The sequence below is a fragment of the Mycteria americana genome, chromosome 5 (assembly GCF_035582795.1).
Source record: "Mycteria americana isolate JAX WOST 10 ecotype Jacksonville Zoo and Gardens chromosome 5, USCA_MyAme_1.0, whole genome shotgun sequence".
In the NCBI taxonomy this organism is placed as follows: domain Eukaryota; kingdom Metazoa; phylum Chordata; class Aves; order Ciconiiformes; family Ciconiidae; genus Mycteria; species Mycteria americana.
In genome coordinates this window covers 24327083-24348392 of record NC_134369.1, presented here as the reverse complement: position 1 = coordinate 24348392, position 21310 = coordinate 24327083, and the positions used below count along the sequence as shown (strand labels likewise).

Here is a 21310-nt window from a genome sequence, read left to right as displayed (position 1 = left end):
CTGACGACTAGGAACATGGTGCAATCTTTGATGAAAGTTGTGAGTTACTTTGTATTGACACATCAATTTTCTAGTGTATTGCTGAAGAAAGCAGAGGATATTGCTTAAAAATAAAAAAAAGCTGCCACTCCATAAAACAAAAACAAGCAGGAAGAAGACAACAGTAATTCATCCTTGCACAGACACATAACAGAAATGAAATATCAGCTTACTAAGGGAGTAGATTATGACAGAGAAAGCTATTAAGTGAAAGCTCCTATTGCTGTTAAAAGTTTTACAGTTAATTGAATTTAAACATAGAAAGGTGAGGGAAAAGAATCTTGCCTGCTTACATGACTCACTATCTTTCTTTGTTTCTTGTAATCTGGCAAGCATGAGCCCTGTTCAGTAAGGAAACTCAGAGTTTAAAAGTGAAAAGTGAACTTGCAACACTCTCTCAAAGAATCAATCGCTAGTCTACTTTGAAAAAGAGATCACGAGTCACTCAGCTATAAAGCATGGCATGTATTTTAACAGTAATCTCAAGAAATATTTCCCTGAACGTCTGTAGCAGTTCTCTACCAAAACCTGCAAATACTTAATTTCAAACTGAACATAATAGCAGAGCCTGTAGGCATGTGAAAGATTAACACCATTTCAACAGAATGGTTAAAAAACCCCCAGACATTCTGTATCTTAAAGTGACATTTCAAAAGTCGAATCTTTTGTATGGAAGAAAGCAGTTTTGAAAAAAGAAGGTTTTGTTAGATAATTCTCATAGCTACAGAGAAAAAAAAAAATCTTTGCTACATCGCCATGGCAACTAGGGGATGTTAATTAGGTAGCTCAAAGTCCTGGAGGGTTTCCACCTGCCATAGCCTAGTAACACACCATAAATTACCACTACACATACATAATTAACAAAAAACTCTCTCTGGTAATTTGCTGTTACACAGGATATTATACCTGTTCAACTCCTTATTTTATCTCAACTCAGCCAGAGACCACAGGAAAAAGTTTTGAAAAAACAGCAGACTTCCACTTTCTGCTTCTCTGGGTTCAATTACAAGTTACACTGACCTAGTTGTCTTTGAATGGAACTAAAATTACAGCAGCTAACAAGGTCTGTGCAGGTGAACAATGGCATTTGTCAAAAAGGGATAATTTTACTGAGAACAAAAATAAGTATTCCTGCCAAAATCCTCATCCCCAATAATATACACGTTAATGTGAAGATAATGCACCATTTCAAGGCTAAGGGCTTTGGATCTACCACAACACGTTTTTATACACAAGTTCCTCACTCCAAGGCTTGAGTGCCAATCGTTATATCCGAATACTCAAAAAGTATAGTAGACTACTAGAAGCCTGATCATAACAAACCACAGGTTTGTAAACAAACATTCTTTAAATCAAAGATAGGATAAAAACAGAACTCTGGATTTCTTACCATTACATTTCATTGCTCTCCCCTGCCTGATAAAAAAAAGGAACAAATTAAATCCTGACAGACTTCATAATTGAACTTCAGTGAAAGCAGCAAAAGATCTGAACTCCCCAAAGAAAAGGAGTTGAAGAAAACAGGCCACTGCTGTTTTATTTTGGCTCTGAATACATCTCTGAATACCAAAATTCTTGAGATTCACAATGATAGCTAACAGTGATGCCTAGGAGTTGATAGCCACCATCAGGCTGAGCTGCAGGAAATGTGACAACAGTACTACACAGCTCAGATAAGATATAAAAACAAAAAGTAGGGTTTTATTTTTTTAATTAAAGGATTCTTACAATATTTCTTAACCTATTCTCCGTATCTTCTCAACAGGTTTTTTTCAAATTTAAGCCATTTCCCCATCGAAAAAAATGGAACAAAAAGTTGGCTTTTTAAATAAATGGACTTTTCGAGTTCATGGAGGTTGTTCTAGGTTCAAAGGAAGAAATAAGGGAATATGAGGTTGTAGCTTTACTGAAATATCTACATACTCTTTAGTAAAGATTCCTCGAGGCCCAGAAGGTGTAATATTGCTTGGACCTAGTCCATGCGTCTCCAGAATGTTGCGAGCTGCAGGACTTAAGCGAACCCTAAAGAAATAAGGAGAAAAATAAACTATTTAAACAGTAAGATTAACTTATTTCATTTAAGGTATATCAAGAGAAACTACACAATATATGCTCTATTTCAGAAGCAACAGCTGGGGAAGAAAACAGAGTTCTGTACAAAGGCTGTGATCCTAACGCTGAAGTCAGACTGTAGCCCTTCACCAAGCTGTAACGCAAGGTTGAATTTAAAAACAAAACAATGACCTTAAAGAAATCAAAGTAAAGAGTGGAAAACTCATCTCCAAGCTTTCATCTTACAGCAGCAATGCAATATACTTGCAGATTCTTCTGGAAGAGGGTCATCAGTGAAGAACCAAATGTATTTTTTAAGACCAGCTTGTTATAGTAACATTAAAAAATGAGTTTAGGAGCTCAGACAAGAGGGTTGCTCATCTCTGTTATTTGTTTGGCTAGCTATATTTGCATCATTAATGCAGTTTAATTCTAATTATAACATTACCTTTGCCCTAGCTTCAATTTTATTTTATAGGATTGATTTTCTGAAAAAGTAGCCATTTCATTAAGCAAAAGCCATACAGATGTAGTTGCATAATTCAGTATCTGCTTTAGAAGACTAAATATTAAGCCCTCCCACACTTAAACATTTTAATTAGTATATACGTAAGATATAGTATAATACTAGTAAACCTGTACCTGCCATCTTGACCCAAATGGGGTATACTCAATAGTAACATTTCTGCCTGGAAACAGAAACAACGATCAACTACAAAGCACAGTACATAGCTACAGAGCACCCAGTGCACCTTAGCATGATTTGCTCTCTGAAATGAGGAAAAACACCAACATGTAGAGAAGACATTTCAGAATTCTTAGATACAAAAGCAGCAACATTTTCATAAAAGAATAAATACTTGGTTTCAAGTCTTTCCACAAAATCTCCAATCCATTATTTCCTAAAGGAAACTATATTTGCACCACTTTGAGTTTTAAGAATCGTCCATAAGCCCTTGCAAAAAACCCCATGTCATAAATGATTACTTGATTCCAAAGACACTGATACATCTCTAATTAACAGTTGCAGTGAAACAGATGCACTTCTGATGTTCTTGGGTACTAAAATGCATGACTTAATCCTTTCAAGGATCCTTTCCCTGGATCATCCTCCTACTACAGGCAACGTTTGGGCAATAACCTCAATTAGTTGTCTTCCACTTGCATGAAAAGAGCTTAAATGCTGACAGCAAAAGTAAACATAGCAAACCAGACAGAAAAGGCAATGAGGTTTGGAAAAACAAACCAACCAACCAACCCCCACCAAACCAGAAAACCAAAAACCCCCCAAACAACCAAAACCAAACTTTGTGTAGCACATGCTACCAAAATTAGTTTCCTATTCTTTTCCTTAATAGGCTGTAATTTTACAGCTTTTGTGTTATCACAATTCACTCCAAATAAGGAGTGATACCTCTAAATAAGGTACATCCTGCAACATAAACCAGTTATTTATAGATTACTGTTACCTGACTAACACTTTTGGGTTAATTTACTCCCCCTCTAAGACGTTTGCAATGCTTAGAGTACCCTAATGGATCAAAACAAAACTAAAGAGCACGTAAACCCACAGTTCTGAGTTTTTCACATTCCACTGTTATGAAAGTAAGAAGAAATTTTTTCTAATATCAAAAGGGCAAGAGCTTAGAAGGGTTTTGGAGTGTACCATTTGTTTGTTTCTTTTTTCTCCTAAAAAATAAATAAAAAACAAGTTATAGGTAAACTGAGCATCTGATGCATAAGCATTAGTGTCCATTGTATATAAACACAACTTCTTCCTAATCTAAGCTTAGAATCCTTCGTAAAGCAATTGTACGTCAGAATAAAAGCACATCCATAGAATGTGTTCTAATAAAACTATGTTGTTTTTTTAGAGAATAGACTTATTGGGCTTTAGAGAATGGAATAGACTTTAGAGAATAAGAATGGACTTATTGGGCTTACAAGCAAAGAAATATTCTGGGCAGGCAAGCTTTATTACCTCACACATACTGAAACACTCTCTTAAACTAACAGCTCAATACTAGGTAAAGAGGGACACAAGATTTTTCTTGGTTCAGCTCTACTCATCTAAATAAATAAGAGCTCCATTTCATAACAAACATAGAAACTTACTGCAATTTTCCAGGTTGATGTTCCAGTTTAGGACGGGCTGAAACTGAAACACCTGCAGGAGTTGAGGTAAGCGCAGGTGTTGGTGGAGTCAGAGAAGATGGATCACTACCATCAGCTGGTATTTCAACTTGCTTCCAGTCCTGTCCTTCCTCTACCAGCAGACCAATTAGTGAGCCCAAGCGTACATTTTTGCTTCCTTCTTCCACCTAAATTTAAGGCAATGAGAACATTAAGTTACATATTGCACTGTCTAGACTAATATGACTAAAAATGGTAGATGTGAAAGTTTCAGACATATTAATGACACTTCATCAAGAAAATATATGCTATTTTACTCCTACTATTAATAAGATGACACATGATGGAAATTAATTACAGTTGTTATTATGAGGTGAGGAATATTAACTTATGCCCCCAAATCCCATACATCCGAAGTTTACATTCAGAAATCAAAGCAAGCAAGTTACAGACTACTGAGTACCTCCAAGAATAAAGTCACATTAGCTACTGAAAACAAATGCGGATACCTAATCTTTGCAAATAGAGCCTGAAATTTTGCTGGACACATTGTGCAGCTGCACTTTGAGGTATCTACCCTGTATCTAGCAGTGTTACTTTTTAAAGCTTGTAAATTTAGAAACTAAGGGAACAAAGAGACAAAAACCCCACAACAGTGCCCCATTACTTCTTTTTGAAAAGGATAACATCCACTTTCCACTAACTTCCACCTCTAAGTTTGTCTATTTTAACATAACTGGTGCCAAGTAACAAGTCTGTCCACCAAGGAAGTGGCAGCACTTAGGCAGTATTTAAATCACTGTTTCAACATCTAAACAGATCTTACAGAAAGATAAATCTAATCTAATTTAAATATAATCTAATTAGATTGGATAAGGCAAATCTATTCTAGATGTTTCTTTTAAAACAAAAAGATATCTGTATCACAGTCAAAATATCTCTTTGATGCTTGACAGATAAAGGCATGGCAGTCATGTTAAGAACCTAATGAAGGGCTCCTCCTACAGTCTCTGAAATGGTTGCAGAAGTACAACTCTTCAGGTTTTCAAAAGCAGTAACATTTCCAGGGCATCACACCAAATGTAAAGAAAGTCCTTTAGGACCACAGGTAGTCAAATACAACTGAGGTTGTACCAGCCTGAAAGGGTTAAATCCCTGACAGTCCCTGACTAAGACATAGACTTGCATTTTTTTTAGCTTATCCTTGTTCTCTTTTGTTCTCTTCCCCTGCAAAGATAGTTTTGGTTACCTGCTGAGCAGAGTGGATGGTGGAACATCTCCTGTGACTTCTTACCTGATAGGACTAAGCAGGCCTTGAGCAAGCTCGTTAGGCTTCCTAATTAGGAATCACTGATAAGAGGAACTTAGGACAATTGTGCCAAAGATAAGCACCAAAGAACTAGCTTAAATCGACCCCCTTGTAACATTCCGAGGCCGAAGGACTGATGAGCTAACTCAATGACTATATATGGACAAAGGAAGCCCAAAGTTCAACTAGTGGACAACGTAAGGAAGACTATGGAAGACCACCGGGAGGGTGAAAAGACCCTAACCCTAATTTTACTGCGCATGCTTGGACTATGTAAATGAATTCCGGGAACTCATCACCATAAAACTGCCCTTTTCAAGAAATCTGATGAATATGTATGATTTTTCTGTATATGAACTGATGTGTTGCGCTAACCTGGCGGAGCACTTGTGGCGGAGCAATCCCCAGTGCTGCAATAAAAAATACCTGCTTAATAGTCATCCCGACTATTGAGTTCTGATTTCGGCTTTTCACGGCAACAGTTTGGCACCCCAGATGGGACCCGCTCTGCTCGGCTGCAGGACCCGCTGAGAACAGGACTCCCTAGGGTACCCCCGGGATTTCCCGGAGGGACTCCTCGCCTCAATCGGATCACTGCGGGAGCAGACAAGGACCATCTAAAGGAAAAAGGTATTCTTTAAATCTTATCTGTTTTGGAATTTGGGACCGGTCATTTGGAAGGTTCTCCTAAGTCGTAGGAGACGTCCTACGCTGAGTGCCGTATACCAGGCTACTAGTGCCTGAGGGTATACATTTGGTATTTAGTACGTTGGTACAGGCACGGGTTAAGCCTTGTACTTCTGCAATAACGTGCTTTTTGGTATTGGTACACTCATGAAACCCGCATGAGTTTGTACTGTTGGTGGTACGTTGGTACAGGCACGGGTTAAGCCTTGTACTTCTGCAATAACATGCCTTTTGGTATTGGTACACTTATGAAACCCGCATGAGTTTGTACTGTTGGCGGTATGGATTTACTGGCACCAAACTCGGATATTGGTTTATTGGTATTGAATTTGGATATATTCGTTAGGCACTGCAAAATCGGCAACTAAGCGTGAATGAGCTGAGTTAACTCTGGTGTGACTGGTGAGTGACTGAGACACAGTGTGACTGCAAAGTGAGTGTGGAAAACCTGGAGACCTGTGCGTCTCATCCTGAAAATGAATGTGAACCGCTTTTCCTTGTGAATTGTTTTATTTGCGACCAAAATTTATTCAATGTGAGAATTGTGGAACGTGGTCAGAGTGGGAGAATAAAGTGCGACAGGTCGAGGTTATTAAAATAATCTGTGGGAGGATAACGGAAGTACAGAATCAATAAGGTAGAATGGGGGGACAGCAAAGTGGTGGTATTGTAAAGAAAAGCCCCCTAGGATGTATCTTAGCACACTGGAAAGAGATAGGGGGACAACCAGGTGGGAGTGTGAATAAGAAAACATTAATCAAATATTGTGATCAGTGGTGGCCCCTGTACAAATTAGAAGATGGTGAAAAATGGCCCTTTAATGGATCTTTAAATTATAATACTGTATTGTAGTTAATGTTGTTCTTATGGAGAGAAGGAAAATGGGATGAGGTTATGTATGCGGATATGGTTTTTACTTTGCGGAATCGCCCGGAGTGGCAGAAGGATTGTGGTGTTAACCTCCTGCCGCACGGAGGCATCCTTGGAACAGAGAGGAATGGTGAATAGAGAAGGATTTAGAGGACGAGGAAGGGGAAGGCTCTCTGAAAGTAGAGGAGGACTGGGGAGACAAGAGAAAGAAGTAGAATTCTTAGTAGACACAGGTGCTTCTTTCTCTGTTTTAAATCAGGAATTGATACCTGTGAGTAAAGACTTTGTGACTGTAGTGGGAGCTACTGGCCAACAGGAAAAGGTGTTCTTTCTAAAACCCCTCAATTTTAAAGATTTACACCCTGTGGTGGCCAATCCTTATACTTTACTTACTAAATTACAAGTATGGTTTACAGTATTAGATTTGAAAGATGCATTCTTCTGCTTGCCTCTGGCCAAGGAGAGCCAAAACCTGTTTGCATTTGAATGGGAAAGTCCTACTACTGGTAGGAAAACCCAACTTACCTGGACAGTGTTACCCCAAGGTTTTAAGAACAGTCCAACCATCTTTGGGAACCAATTAGCATGAGAACTTGAGACATGGGATCCTCCCTCCAGAGACGGAACTCTTCTACATTATGTGGAGGACTTATTAATAGCAACTGAAACAAAGTCAGATTGTATTCAATGGACTATTAATTTGTTGAACTTTTTGGGACTGAATGGGTATTGAGTCTCTCAACAGAAAGCTCAGATGGTGCGACAGCAAGTAACCTACCTTGGATACAAGCTATCTGGAGGACAACGAGAATTAGGAACGGAACGAAAAGAAGCCATCTGCAGAACCCCCCTCCCTCAAACGGTAAAGGAACTCAGGACCTTCTTGGGAATGACAGGTTGGTGTCGATTATGGATTTACAATTAATATGAACTTTTGAAAAACAATCCTACTCAATTGATTTGGTCCAGAGAAGCTCAAAATGCATTCAAAATACTTAAAAAGGAACCGATGAAGGCCCCAGCCCTGGGCCTACCTGACGTTACTAAACCCTTCTGGCTGTTTTCAACTTGATGAAGTAAGCAAAGGGTGGCCAGGGTGCCTACGAGCTGTGGCAGCTGTAGTACTACCAGATTTAAAAGAAGAACCCCTGGAAGATGCACAAGACTCCGGGTTCATGGATGGAAGCAGCTTCGTCCGACAAGGTATTTGAAAGGCTGGGTACGCGGTGACAACAGCAAGCAAAGTAATTGAATCTCAATCATTACCTGCTGGAACATCAGCTCAAAAGGCTGAAATTATTGCCCTGACTAGGGCCCTGGAATTGACAAAAGGGAAAAAGATAAATATATGGACGGACTCCAAATATGCCTTTGGAGTTGTCCACGCTCACGGAGCAATTTGGAAGGAACGAGGACTACTAACCACACAAGGGAGACAGATCAAGCATGCTGAGGAAATCCTTCACCTATCAGAAGCAGTCCGACTGCCAACCAAAGTCACTATCATGCACTGCCGAGGACATCTGAAGGGTAACACTGACCAGGAAAAAGGTAACAGGTTAGCTGATTATGAGGCTAAACAGGCAGCGGAGAGAATGCAAAAGATTTTAACCTTAATTCCGGATAATAGAAGTAGGAGTCTAGGTGACCAAGAAAATGTTGAATATTGTAGGGCTGATAAAGAATTAATAGAAGAAATGGGAAGGCAGGTTCCCTCCAAAGGATGGGCCCACTTGAGTGATGGCAGGATTATAATTCCTGCCAAACAGGTATGGGGAGTTGTTAAAGAAGAACACAATAAGATACATTGGGGGGCAGATTCCCTGTATAAATTTTTAAATAAAAAATTAATAGGGAGAAATTTGTATACTACAGTTCGACAGGTGACTCAGCAATGTGAAATATGTTTGAAAAATAATCCCAATACAGGTAACTGGGCACAATTAGGAAGTATTGGGAGAGGAAATGTACCAGGGCACCACTGGCAAACTGATTTCTCTGAACTTCCAAGAAAAGGGGGGTACAGATACTTATTGGTACTTACAGACACCTTTTCCGGATGGCCAGAGGCGTTCCCTTGTAGGACAAACAAAGCAAGAGAAGTAACTAAGGTATTATTAAATGAAATAATACCTCGATTCGGGGTACCTACGGTCATTTCATCAGATAAGGGGTACACATTTTTGTGCAGAAGTAGTGCAACAGGTCAGCAAGCTATTAGGAATCGATTGGCAATTACACACACCCTATCAAGCACTACCTATTGCACTACTTTGGAGACGTGTAAAACCTAGGGCCAAAGAAAATCTGAGCCCTTCTGAGATATTATATGGGAGGCCATATCAGGCCAAATATCAAGGGGAAGATTTGAATCAGCTGAGAAATTATTATTTACAAAATTATGTTATATCCTTAGGAAAACAATGGGAAAAGATTAATAAGACTGTTTTGGGAACCAGAGCAAAAGGGTTAGATCACCCAATCCACCCATTTAGCCCTGGAGATTGGGTTTATGTGAAGAATTTTTCAGGTGACCCATTGGAGGAGAAGTGGAATGGACCTTATCAGGTGTTGCTAACCACTTTCACTGCAATCAAGATTAAAGAGCAGACAGCTTGGATCCATTACTCCTGAGTAAAGAAAGCTTCTGAACCACGATAGACCATTGAAAGTGTTGGAGATTTGAAATTACGCTTACGATGATAACTTTATTGACTTTAAGCTTATCAGTAGATGCTTGGAAAGAGAACTTGTATTATAATGTGATTCAGATGATAGCGAATGCTGTAGGGGCTAAGGATTGTTGGATTTGTACTGCCCTACCGAGAGGTAACATGAGACTCCCTTTGTATGGCATAGGGTCAACTCATTAGAATTGTGACAATAATACTTGGCCTGAGTTTTGGAAAAGACAAGATGGAGGATATTGTAGTTATGATAATTTGAGCTATGAGATCAGACCAAGATTTGACCTGCAGATACTAGATAATAGCACCCAGATTCTAGTTAGCAATAATAGTTGCCTATGGAAGGCAAATCCAATAATTGTCTGTGCCGTCCCCCCGATAACAAATATCATAACTGTTCCTGTAGGAATGGGTGGAATGATTATTGGATCAACAAGACTGTGGTAGAAGTAGGAACTTGGAACTTGACGGGATTGAACGTGACATATATTAATTTCTATAATAGAACCCAGTTAGAAACCTATAGCCCTACCAAGTGGGATGCCAGTAGAAATACATCGGTTGGATGGGTAAGCAAAGGACCAGTTGAAATGCACTCTGGGAGAAAACACAAATATTCCAGGAAGTATCTTTGGATGATACTTCATTGGGGCTTTGAGATTTATGGGATAAATTGACTTCTTGGCTTCCCAACTTTGGATGGTTGAAACAATTATTAATTGGATTAATTACTTTGGCAATTTTAGGAATATTTGTTTGTGTATTTCTTAAATGTTTTCTTTGGTGTCACCGAAATTCAGCAGAGACGTAAAGTGATTGGAAAAAGATTAGGCATCAAGTAGAAACGGGAAGGTATTTTACTCAGACCCTTGAAGAAAAGGATGAAATATTATGAATTTTGAAAACATAAAATAATTAGGGATAACACCCTTTTAGGCCTAAAAGGATTTGAAAGTCGTAGTTAAAGAGCCTTACTATTTTAAATAGTAATTTTATTGATTTTATTGTAGCTTTTGTAATAAGCTTCGTTTCAGACATAATAAAACTGTATATTGAGGACTGTAGCGAGTAAGCTACAAGCCCTCAAAAAGAAAAGGGGGGAATGAAAGGGTTAAATCCCTGACAGTCCCTGACTAAGACATAGACTTGCATTTTTTTTAGCTTATCCTTGTTCTCTTTTGTTCTCTTCCCCTGCAAAGATAGTTTTGGTTACCTGCTGAGCAGAGTGGATGGTGGAACATCTCCTGTGACTTCTTACCTGATAGGACTAAGCAGGCCTTGAGCAAGCTCGTTAGGCTTCCTAATTACATCACTGATAAGAGGAACTTAGGACAATTGTGCCAAAGATAAGCACCAAAGAACTAGCTTAAATCGACCCCCTTGTAACATTCCGAGGCCGAAGGACTGATGAGCTAACTCAATGACTATATATGGACAAAGGAAGCCCAAAGTTCAACTAGTGGACAACGTAAGGAAGACTATGGAAGACCACCGGGAGGGTGAAAAGACCCTAACCCTAATTTTACTGCGCATGCTTGGACTATGTAAATGAATTCCGGGAACTCATCACCATAAAACTGCCCTTTTCAAGAAATCTGATGAATATGTATGATTTTTCTGTATATGAACTGATGTGTTGCGCTAACCTGGCAGAGCACTTGTGGCGGAGCGATCCCCAGTGCTGCCCAGCGCTGCAATAAAGAATACCTGCTTAATAGTCATCCCGACTATTGAGTTCTGATTTCGGCTTTTCACGGCAACAAGCCCAAATAGAGTTGATTTCCTAACAAAGGAAATGGACATAATATTTCCACCATGAAGCCATATTGCACATACATACCAGCTCCATTTGAGGCAAAGGCATCTGCAATGCTGACACTTTACCCAAGAAAATGCAAATCACTATCATTTGAAAAGCCCCAAGGCAGACAGACAAAATAAAAATATACATAGCATCAGGTATCAATCACACTGTTCTTAACTACCTTAATTGGGTTTTCTAGGCACTTAAAAACTAACCAATAGAAGAGAATAGTAAATAGTAAAGACTGCACTAGGCAGATGCAAATACTAGAACATTATTACTCAGATAAGATTGTTGTCTGCACACTTAACTCCACTGACAATGTATCAGATTTCACAGGATTACCCAGTTCCCTCACTAGAAGGGCCAACACTAGACCTAAGAAGGAAAAGCAAAGGCAACTTGTTCTCAGTATGTTCTAAGACATCTCACACTTACAGTTCTGTCAGTTCACTTCTCCCCCCCCCATGAACATGAGGTAAATTCTAGTGTAATACTTCAAGACTATTTATTACATGAAAAAATTGTTTAAGATTTAGTTCAATAGTTCTTGTTCTGATCTCTTGATGCATTCTTCTCCATTAATATTCTGAAAAGCTTCATTTGAGAGAAGAAAGTCTGAAGAATCCATCAAGATTTTATCATATTTTATTTTTATTGAGATGACTTTCAAGTACTTGGGGATGACAGGACTTTTGGTTGGCGTTCTGAACTGATCTGTCTAAGGCTGAAAGATCCTATCACAGAAAGGTCCATCAATAAACAGATTTGTAAAACTATGTATAATTGCAATGTTACTACCACTCATAATCAAATAAAACAGCAGCTTGAAGCGCGTACAAAAACAACCTACCTAACCTAGTCACTGAAACACAAAAACTGGGAAAAACAAAAGCAAACAAAGCTATAAACACACAAAATACTGAAGTTAATCACTCTTAATAATTTTACAGCATTACCATCGTTAGCGCTCAACAAGGTATTTAGAAAAACTTATCAGCATAGTACTCAGATGTTTGATCCATACCAATGATTATGCAAAACAGGTATGTCCCCCAAGTTCAAAATATTCCCCATAACATATTAATATGCAGCAGTTAACTTTTTTCCCAAAATAAGAATAAACCAAATTTTTTGCCATGTGTTCTCTTTCCTTTACAAAGGCTTGCACATACAAGACAGAACACTTATTTTTATAAGCAGTCTACATATTGTAACTGAATAGACCAAGAAGCACTGTGACATACTTGTGGTGTCAAGTCCTTACCACCATCTTGGTGTCAGAGTGCTTTAATGGTGCTATGATAACACATGCAGAAATCCAACAGGGATGGTTGAGCCTTCAGAAACATAAGACAACACTTATATTAGTTAGGCTTCGTTTATAACCTGGCATTATATGAGCATTCAAAGCCTTCAATGCTGTCAACTCTCACTCTTCAGAGCAAGCCAATTGTGTTTTTTCTCATGTTCACCACTCCAAGACAGTTACGTGAAAACTCCAGCATTCCTTACTTTCTAATACAAGTTTCCAGCCCAGATGACTGCAGAGTTTATACTTTTTAAAAGTGTACATATGTACTTTTTTTAAAACCATGTTTTTAAACACACAGCCTTTGCAGATCAGAACTAGAATAGACAAAGAAAAATGGTTAGTATTTTGCTTAATTTTTCATCTCCTGGATTTGAGTCACTTCCACATTTTCATAATTCTCAATACCAGAAAACCTATCCGCATAAATCTCAATGAACCCCAGAATCTCAGATGTAAAAAGAGGTGAAATAAGTAGCTTCACAATACTTCTATTACTGTGTGTACACATAGCCAATGAGAGTCAAAAAGATCCTAGCTTTGCTGACAAACCAACAAAGCACAGGTGAGCCATGGCAGGGAGAAAAAAAATTGGAGGAGATTAAGTGCACAGAGGAATAAAGTTCTGTCAGAGCTGTTGCCACTGCAGCACAGTGCTTTAGTCACTAACACACATACACCAAAGTAGATGTTTATTTCCTACACTGGGAAGAAAGGTGGAGTGAACTTACACTGGCTCACTCTGCAGTGGAAGTTTTATACAAAGTAGTTTCACTTCATACCAATTCTCATTTAGGTCACAAATGAGAAAATGGTAATGGATATTAAATCCAGTTCTTAAACAATCATTCATCATCTGGTTTTGGTCCAAATTGAACTAATAAGTATTTCAGGCAAAAATGTCAGTGTTAATTTAAGAAGCAACTCTACTGAAAGAATAATCATCATTCTGAAATTACCCTTCTAATACTTTCATTCAGTCATTTTATTTTTTACTACATTTTACACTGAATCAGATGTGATCATTAAAAGACCTATTCAGACCAAAAAGGACTATATGCATCAGTATCTATTGTACTGTTAGCCTGCTCTTTCTTAAACCATACATACTTAGATTATACAGTCAAGAAAAAACAAGAAGTGTACAGAAGTTGAATTCATTTAATCTAAGGAAGCTTCTACCTTTAAAGGTAAAAACCAAAGTGTTAGGCAGGTAGTGTGTTTATTTGACTCAGTATTCCATACTGAACTCATTCAAGATGGTGCAGAATTATAGCTGGCATCAAAGAACGTAGAATTGTTGCCTCATTTCTTTTAGGAAGTGAGTAAACTTCAGCCAGATGCTGATAACTCAGATGCATCAAATATTCTTAATTTCCCATCAACTACATCACATCTGAAACTTTTGAGTGGCCTTTGGAAGGACAGTCTTTCCAGTAAGAAATCATCTCCCCATCCACAAACCTGAGACAGCTTAATATTATAAAATGTACACAAATGTCTACTGAATACCCAATATAGTGCAGAAATATCCACAGGACACTGCAGAAAGACTACTAAGGATCATACTTGAGCTAGGAAAAAAAAAACAATCAGAAGATTTCCGATTTTATTGCTCCCCTACTATTTCAGTTTCCAAAACATCAGGTTTCTTCTGTACTTTTTAGGAGACTGGAATAAAAGCCTATTTGTGTATCTATTCTGTGTACTAATACTTAAGCGCACCATTTCTAGATTCCAAAAAGGAGGATTAAAAGAATTCATTAAAGATTGGGTTTGCATAATAAGATGTTCGTGTTACTCCAGTAAAGCTGCCTCTATTCCCTTAATCTGAAAGACATTATAGTTTCTATAGATTTCCATCTCCTGGCATCTCCTTCTCACACTCAGCTCTTGGCATATGATTGTTATTGGATGATGTGGATATCTTGGCTAAGGTTGAGCGTCACTTCTCCATGATACTGATATCACATAGTTGCTGGAGAGTTTGGTTTTGATCTATCAGAGAAGTGTGCCACAACAGCAACACACACAAAGAAATTTTGGAATTTGGAATGCATTTGGAATACAAGGCAGGAAACAGGAAAAACACAGCTTCTGAAATACTAATGCTACTTGTAATCATCATTAATTACTATTAATGAAACTTGAAAAATCAATATTGGAGTCTGCTATTCTTTTCTTAATGTCTCTCTGGGAATCATTCTTTAATACTTTTGACAGAGACAATCCCCATATCTCCTCTTCACATAAGCTAACAAAGCAGTATCTGTAAATGCAGAATAGGTATAAAAAAAATGAAAAGGTTACACAAGTTTTTGTCAAGGTTATTAGATGCAAAATAATTTTCATAAACATTCAAAATTGAAGAGAGAATTAAAAATAGTGAAAGCATTACTCACCCAGAAATTATTAAAAGAACTATATGGAGACTAAAAACACATTTGAAAAGCTGTCTGATGTGAGATTTTGTCCTGGGATAGCAGAATAGATTCTCTAAAACTTATTAGATGTGTTGCTCCACAGCTGACAAAAACTTAGATGTTTCAAGGTGCTACAAAAAACCTGAACATCTGTGAAAAATTACTATTTAGCAATATAAATTAAAAGAAAGAAGAGATTTACAAAACTCTTGTTTATATAAACTAGTGTTTAAAATGCAAGTTATCCTATAGAAATTAAACACTAATGACAATTTCTTGTAAGACCTGACAGACTTCACTTGCAGCTGAGTTCCACCTTAAATCACCTCTCTTCCCCACCCAGCCCCCCCCACCTATTTTGATGCTTTCATTTTTGCAGAGGATGTTCCCTTTGCCTATACAAAAAAGGAAGATACTAAACTGACCATCACTTCTTAAATGCTGCCACACAGAAAACTACTCTCCTTTTTTTGCAAAGGATAACTATGCAAATACATGCTGGTGTAAGAAAATGCAACTGTAGCAGATAGGCAACCTAGTATAGCAACCCAAATAGCTTTTGTAATAGCAGCAGAAACATGTGTCTCACTGTGCGCAGGGTAGAATTTTCTCTTGCACACCGATGGCTCCAGGAACTAGTTTGTACCTATGCCCATTCTGTGGTTTCCTAAATAGCTAGATTGCAACTGATACCAGTATGCCTATATATAATTATGCAATCCACACCGCTTGTGTAGATATTCCCCAGATGAGACCTCCCTGACCAAATTACATAGTATTTATTATAAAAGTTTGCCTTCAACAGCATTTTCTTTCAGAGTGCAATCTTAGTTCTTAATGATTGTAGGACTGTTAGTAGAATAACAGTTTCAGTTAAGCAGAAAAGGCTCCAAGATTACACAGGATTACTAGCTAAACATGAGTCAATATAGACACTGCTGTAAAAAAGGAAGGGCGAGAGAAGCATAGCATATTTCATTTGGGAAATGTTCCATTAAATACTTGAGAAGTATTTCACTCTATAAAGTCCTGATGAGGCTTTAGATAGAATATCTAACCCAGTTTAGAGCACCATACTTCCAAGACAAATTGTTAAGAGCAGCCTGAAGGATTATAACAGAACAAAAGAGAATTTTGAAAACAATCCTTTGGAGGTTGAAGAACTCAAGCTTTTTCAAACTTGCAAAAGAGAATACCTTGGAGAAATATGTTAAGAGTCTTCCAGTACATAACTGTTCTATTTATCACAACCATTTATTAGCTGCAATTTGTGGCCACTGCATCAAGAGAATAAGACAGTTTACTTTTGTACAATTATTTACTTTTGATGACTGAGAAAATATTTTTTCTAAATGCAAATACAGAATGATGTCATAGCATGTAAAGAGTCTCTGTCAGCAAGTGGTCTAGGTAAATTTTAGCTGCTGTTGGTAGAGGAGGCTGCAGTAGTCAATGACTTGTCCTTTTCTAACCTACTTATCTATAGCTCCTTCACTCTGCACCTTACACTGCCAAATTTCACCCCTTTTTACCCATTCTGATCACACTATGATCTTCCGTATTCTCTTCCAGGTTTTTGCAGTTAACTAATTAAGTCAATATCCACCCTTTTTAGAACTACAAATATAGCTAAGTGCTAAGACCAAAACCTGCAATATCTTCTGGGGAAATTTTACTAGCAACACTTGTGTTCACAACAAAATTTAATAACTACAGCCTTCAGAAACAGCATAAGATTTCTGTGGAAAGCCAGCCCCCCCAATTTTTAATTCTTCTTCCCATTTTCCACATAGACTTAATTTGATTGTGAAATATTTGTATTAAACACAGTGAAACAATGGAACATAGCAAACATCAAGGAACAAAGCAAACATCAAGGAAATAGACATTTAAATTTCATGCCTATTTCATTTTTCAGACAATAGTATCTCTTCATAAATCCTTTTCAATTTTGACTGAACGCCATTAACCTTTAAATAGTCTCCTTATTGACAAGTGCATGTATATAAAGCAACATTTGCAGGGCAGCAGCTGATACACTTTGTTTAGTGTGGAAGTACAAGAAAAGTCACATCTTTCAGATAAAAGTCCAACAGCTCCATGAAGTTGTTAAGATAAGCATTCACGCTCAGAAGCATGACTGAAATAGTGAAATCTCCACAGAGGGATTTAGAGTACTGAGTAGAGTTAGAAGTTTCAGACTTCTTACAGTTATTTATTGATCAAAAGATATGATCACATGGAGCTAAAATGGATAGAGAACAACTTTTTTCCCAGAAGAGGTATGGATCAGTTGAAATCTTAATTTAAGCTTCCAGAAATCATTGCTTTGTGCTTACACAACTTTGCATACTAAAACTAGAAATACTTTTAACTTCATTTCACCCTAAACACAGTGGAATTCTTATTAATTCTTCCTGCATTTCAGTTGCATTGCTATCCACAAAATACTTCTAATCTGATATTGGACCCCTATATGTTAGGAAGGGGAAAGATTCTATAGCTTAAAAGGAATCTCACATTTAATTTTGAACTCATATTTTCCAATTATCAACAGGTTCTGAAGAATTGTTTTAAGAAAACACTAACAAAATTGGTATGCAGATTGAGCTAATAACCCTTTAAACAGATCATGCAAAACAAAAATAACCATTTTAAGAGTATTACCCTTCATATTACCAGTTTAAAATGGTAAAAATTTCTACCATAGAACATAAAGGAACTCAGTGAAGAGAAGACAAGTCAACGAAGAAGTGTCTCCTTACTTCATGTTAATGAGCATTCAGTTAATGAAAACCTATATAGTAAATTCTTTTTTTTTTAATAGCTCCATAAAAATTTTTGTCAATTAAAGTTTCAAATTGAAGGCTGGATCTCTCCTCTCAGTCAGGTCTTACTGTTGATGCAAGAGGGTTTTTTTGGTTGTTGTTCTGTTTTGGGGTTTTTGTTGGTTTGTTTTTCTCCCCTTCTTCCTATCACAAAAAGGATTTTGTTCAATACAGCTTTCCACTGGAGTCTTGGATCCGTTCTCCTAGTGGAGCATTCTGTAACTGCAGTATTTTCACTCTAAACCACCACCTCTGTTCAGCCAAGAAGTTTCCCTTTCAAGTTCATTCCACTCATCTTGTTACATTCTACTTCTCAATTTCTACTTTTTTTTCCACTCCCTTCTCTCTCAACATACCAATTTGAACTAAACATTTTGACAAAGGGTTTCATAATCTATTACACATATGGCGAACAATTTCTCATTTTTTATTTATTTTATTCAAAGTTCTTCCAATTCACCCTATTGTTTAATTATTCTGGAGGGAGAGAATAAACAGCTGCAACACTCCACCAGCATGGAAATGAAACCGTTCTGAAAATTTCAAAGAGTGAGGAGTTTGGGAGAGAAAAGCATAAGAAGTGAAGAAACAAAATTTTAGTCCTCCCAAGCAAACCACAAGGATGGAGTCTTGTGAGGGGAAGGAACATAGAGTATAATTTATATGTGTTCTTTTCTTTCAAATGAGGCATAGACTAGCCCATAAGCACCAAGAAAATTTGGAAAATGTGGTTTGCAACAAAAAGTATATTACAGCTTTATTAATGATTTCCACAGACAAGAACAGCAAAAGACCATTACTGCATTGCCAGAAAGTCAACCATTCAATCAGCACAATTTCTATGTATAATTTAGTCTTTAATAACATGCTGCTTGTATTTCTTCCATTTTCTGTGAAGCTATATCAAGACTGTACAAAGCGATGGAGTTTTGCCTCTAGGACTTTCCCACTTCATCATTTTTTGCGGCCTTTCATTTATGGTTGGGGTTTTTTTAAGATATATAAGGAATAAGGCAAAGAACTGAAAGGGAAGCATCAAAGACAAATTAATTTTGTCCTGGAGAACTGAAATTTAGTCCTTTCTGTTACTGAGTTCCCACACAATACAGGTGCAAGTCATTTAAAACCAGACTTTTCGTATGAACATTAATGGCACATTCTTTGTATCTTGAATGAAGAAGTTGAAACCCTGATGTACACTGCTGAAGTATGAAAACTTGCAGTTGAAGCTACAACAGTATTTAAATACGAAGCCCATCTAAGACAAAAGCCCTCTACATTCACTATAAGAGTATGGTGGTAAAAGAGTGGCACCACACAGCTGCATAGTCATGCATCCTGTATGCACCAGATCATGCTGGGCTGCACATAAGTAAAGGCAAATATCCATGCCTGATGCATGGTGTTCATTTCATGCCAGGTTCAATAGCACTTAGTTGCTTGGCCAACCAGTTGCATCTACAGAGTGGTATGCAAGGGTAAGAAGCCAGAGAAAGGCAAACACTACAATGCTGGAAACCTGAGCTACTAAGCAATGCTTCAACACACAAAGGATCCTTTGACAGAAAGAATACAAGCTAAATTAATAGTCCTGGAACAACCAAACCTGACATACTACATTCCAAGACAGCTAAAGTGTCAAACACTCTTAGAGTTAAAATAACAGTACTAATATTCATTTTAACATATCTACCACCAAAAAAAGCTAAGAAGCTGCACAGTGATTCAAGTAGATTTCTTCAGTATCCTATGGTTCAAACATTACAAAGTGTTTCATAACTTTTCTTGGCAACAGTAGCTCATAGGTAGGATGTTTAAGTGTGTTAAGAAGCTCTTTATATATCAGTATACGCATTAAACCTGAGAAATATTATACTGCAGAACCTTGTTTCCCCATTTAGCTGCCTATTTGACTGCCCAACTAGATTTTCTACAGTTGTAATTGAGCAAGTTGTTTTACCTTAACTAAACTGCAAATACACTGCAAAATCATATTTAAGATTATCCATGCTTATCTACCCAATTTCCAAAAAGGAAAAAGAATATATGTGTTCTTGTTGTAAGTGCTAGAGGCTAGCTGACATTTATCCTGTGAAGGCTTAAACTAAGAGAACTCCACAGATTTGGATATTATTTTGGGAAAATTTTAGAAGAGCGGTGAATATTGAAAAAGAGGGAAAATCCTTTCCCTGTCTTTATACACAATTAATAACAACTTTCATTCCCCTCCCTAAAGATAAGAAACTCTAAAATATATTTCCCATTGTACATATTTAATGGACAAGAAAAATATAGTCTCCCTTAATTTTTAAGCATCAAATGTGAGCTTTCAGAAAAATGTAATAGTTACTTTTCCACAGAAGCAGCAACAGAAGGCCTCAGAATTATAGCCCCACCCTTCTAAATTCTGATAAGAATTAACATCAGGTCATTTTGAAATAAGAAACATTTTTCAAAAATGTTAGAAAAGAAGAGGAGGAGAAAAGAAAAGATACAGAATTTGACTTGTCTTTTTAGAATACAGTATGTAAAGAATAGCACAGGACTTGCAAGCAGACCTTAAGCAATGCAGGGTTAGAACTAAGTCCTTCTTCCTAATCTCTGTAGTCCAGTTGTTATTGCATCCACCTTGGTACAGAACAGGATTTAAAGCCAAACATAAACATGGAACTCAAACTGAGCATTATCTCTCATATATGCACATACACACAAATACTCTGAACATCGTTTTGGAGAACTTCACATTCATCCCAGTTCTCATTCTTTATATTAAGCCTAATCAATCTAATTTTAAGAATACATGAAATTAATAACTCTGAGAATTGTCCTCTGGGTCAGCTCATCTTGTATAATGTTCCATCTTCAATGGCCAGCACAAGATAATCTAGCAGAGAGATCACACATCCTGGGTAAAGTACCATCCAAAATTCCATATTCCAACTAACTGATTGTAACTCATTTTTCTATAACTCAGACTAAGAGATGTCATAAACTGCATTAGTTCATATACATAATTCGTAAGGTGCAAAACATACAAAACAACATAATTCAATCAGGTTAACTGAAAATCCATTAAACATATATAGAATGATGTACCATGTACCAGTAGTCTGGTACATGTACGAAATAAATAGAGCAATTATTTCTCACTGGGAATGCAAGTAAA

The 21310-nt window shown here is 37.3% G+C and overlaps 1 protein-coding gene across 2 annotated transcripts in view; it reads right to left on the bottom strand.

The window, feature by feature from the left end:
• Positions 1–21310, bottom strand: part of PDHX (pyruvate dehydrogenase complex component X) — a 59930-nt gene that overhangs the window by 21945 nt on the left and 16675 nt on the right. For both annotated transcript variants that reach the window (XM_075502454.1, XM_075502455.1), the window contains exons 4-5: positions 4207–4412; positions 1963–2061 (exon numbers count right to left, since the gene is read on the bottom strand). In XM_075502454.1, the coding sequence (XP_075358569.1) occupies positions 1963–2061; positions 4207–4412 (305 nt within the window). The remainder of the gene's footprint in view (positions 1–1962; positions 2062–4206; positions 4413–21310) is intronic.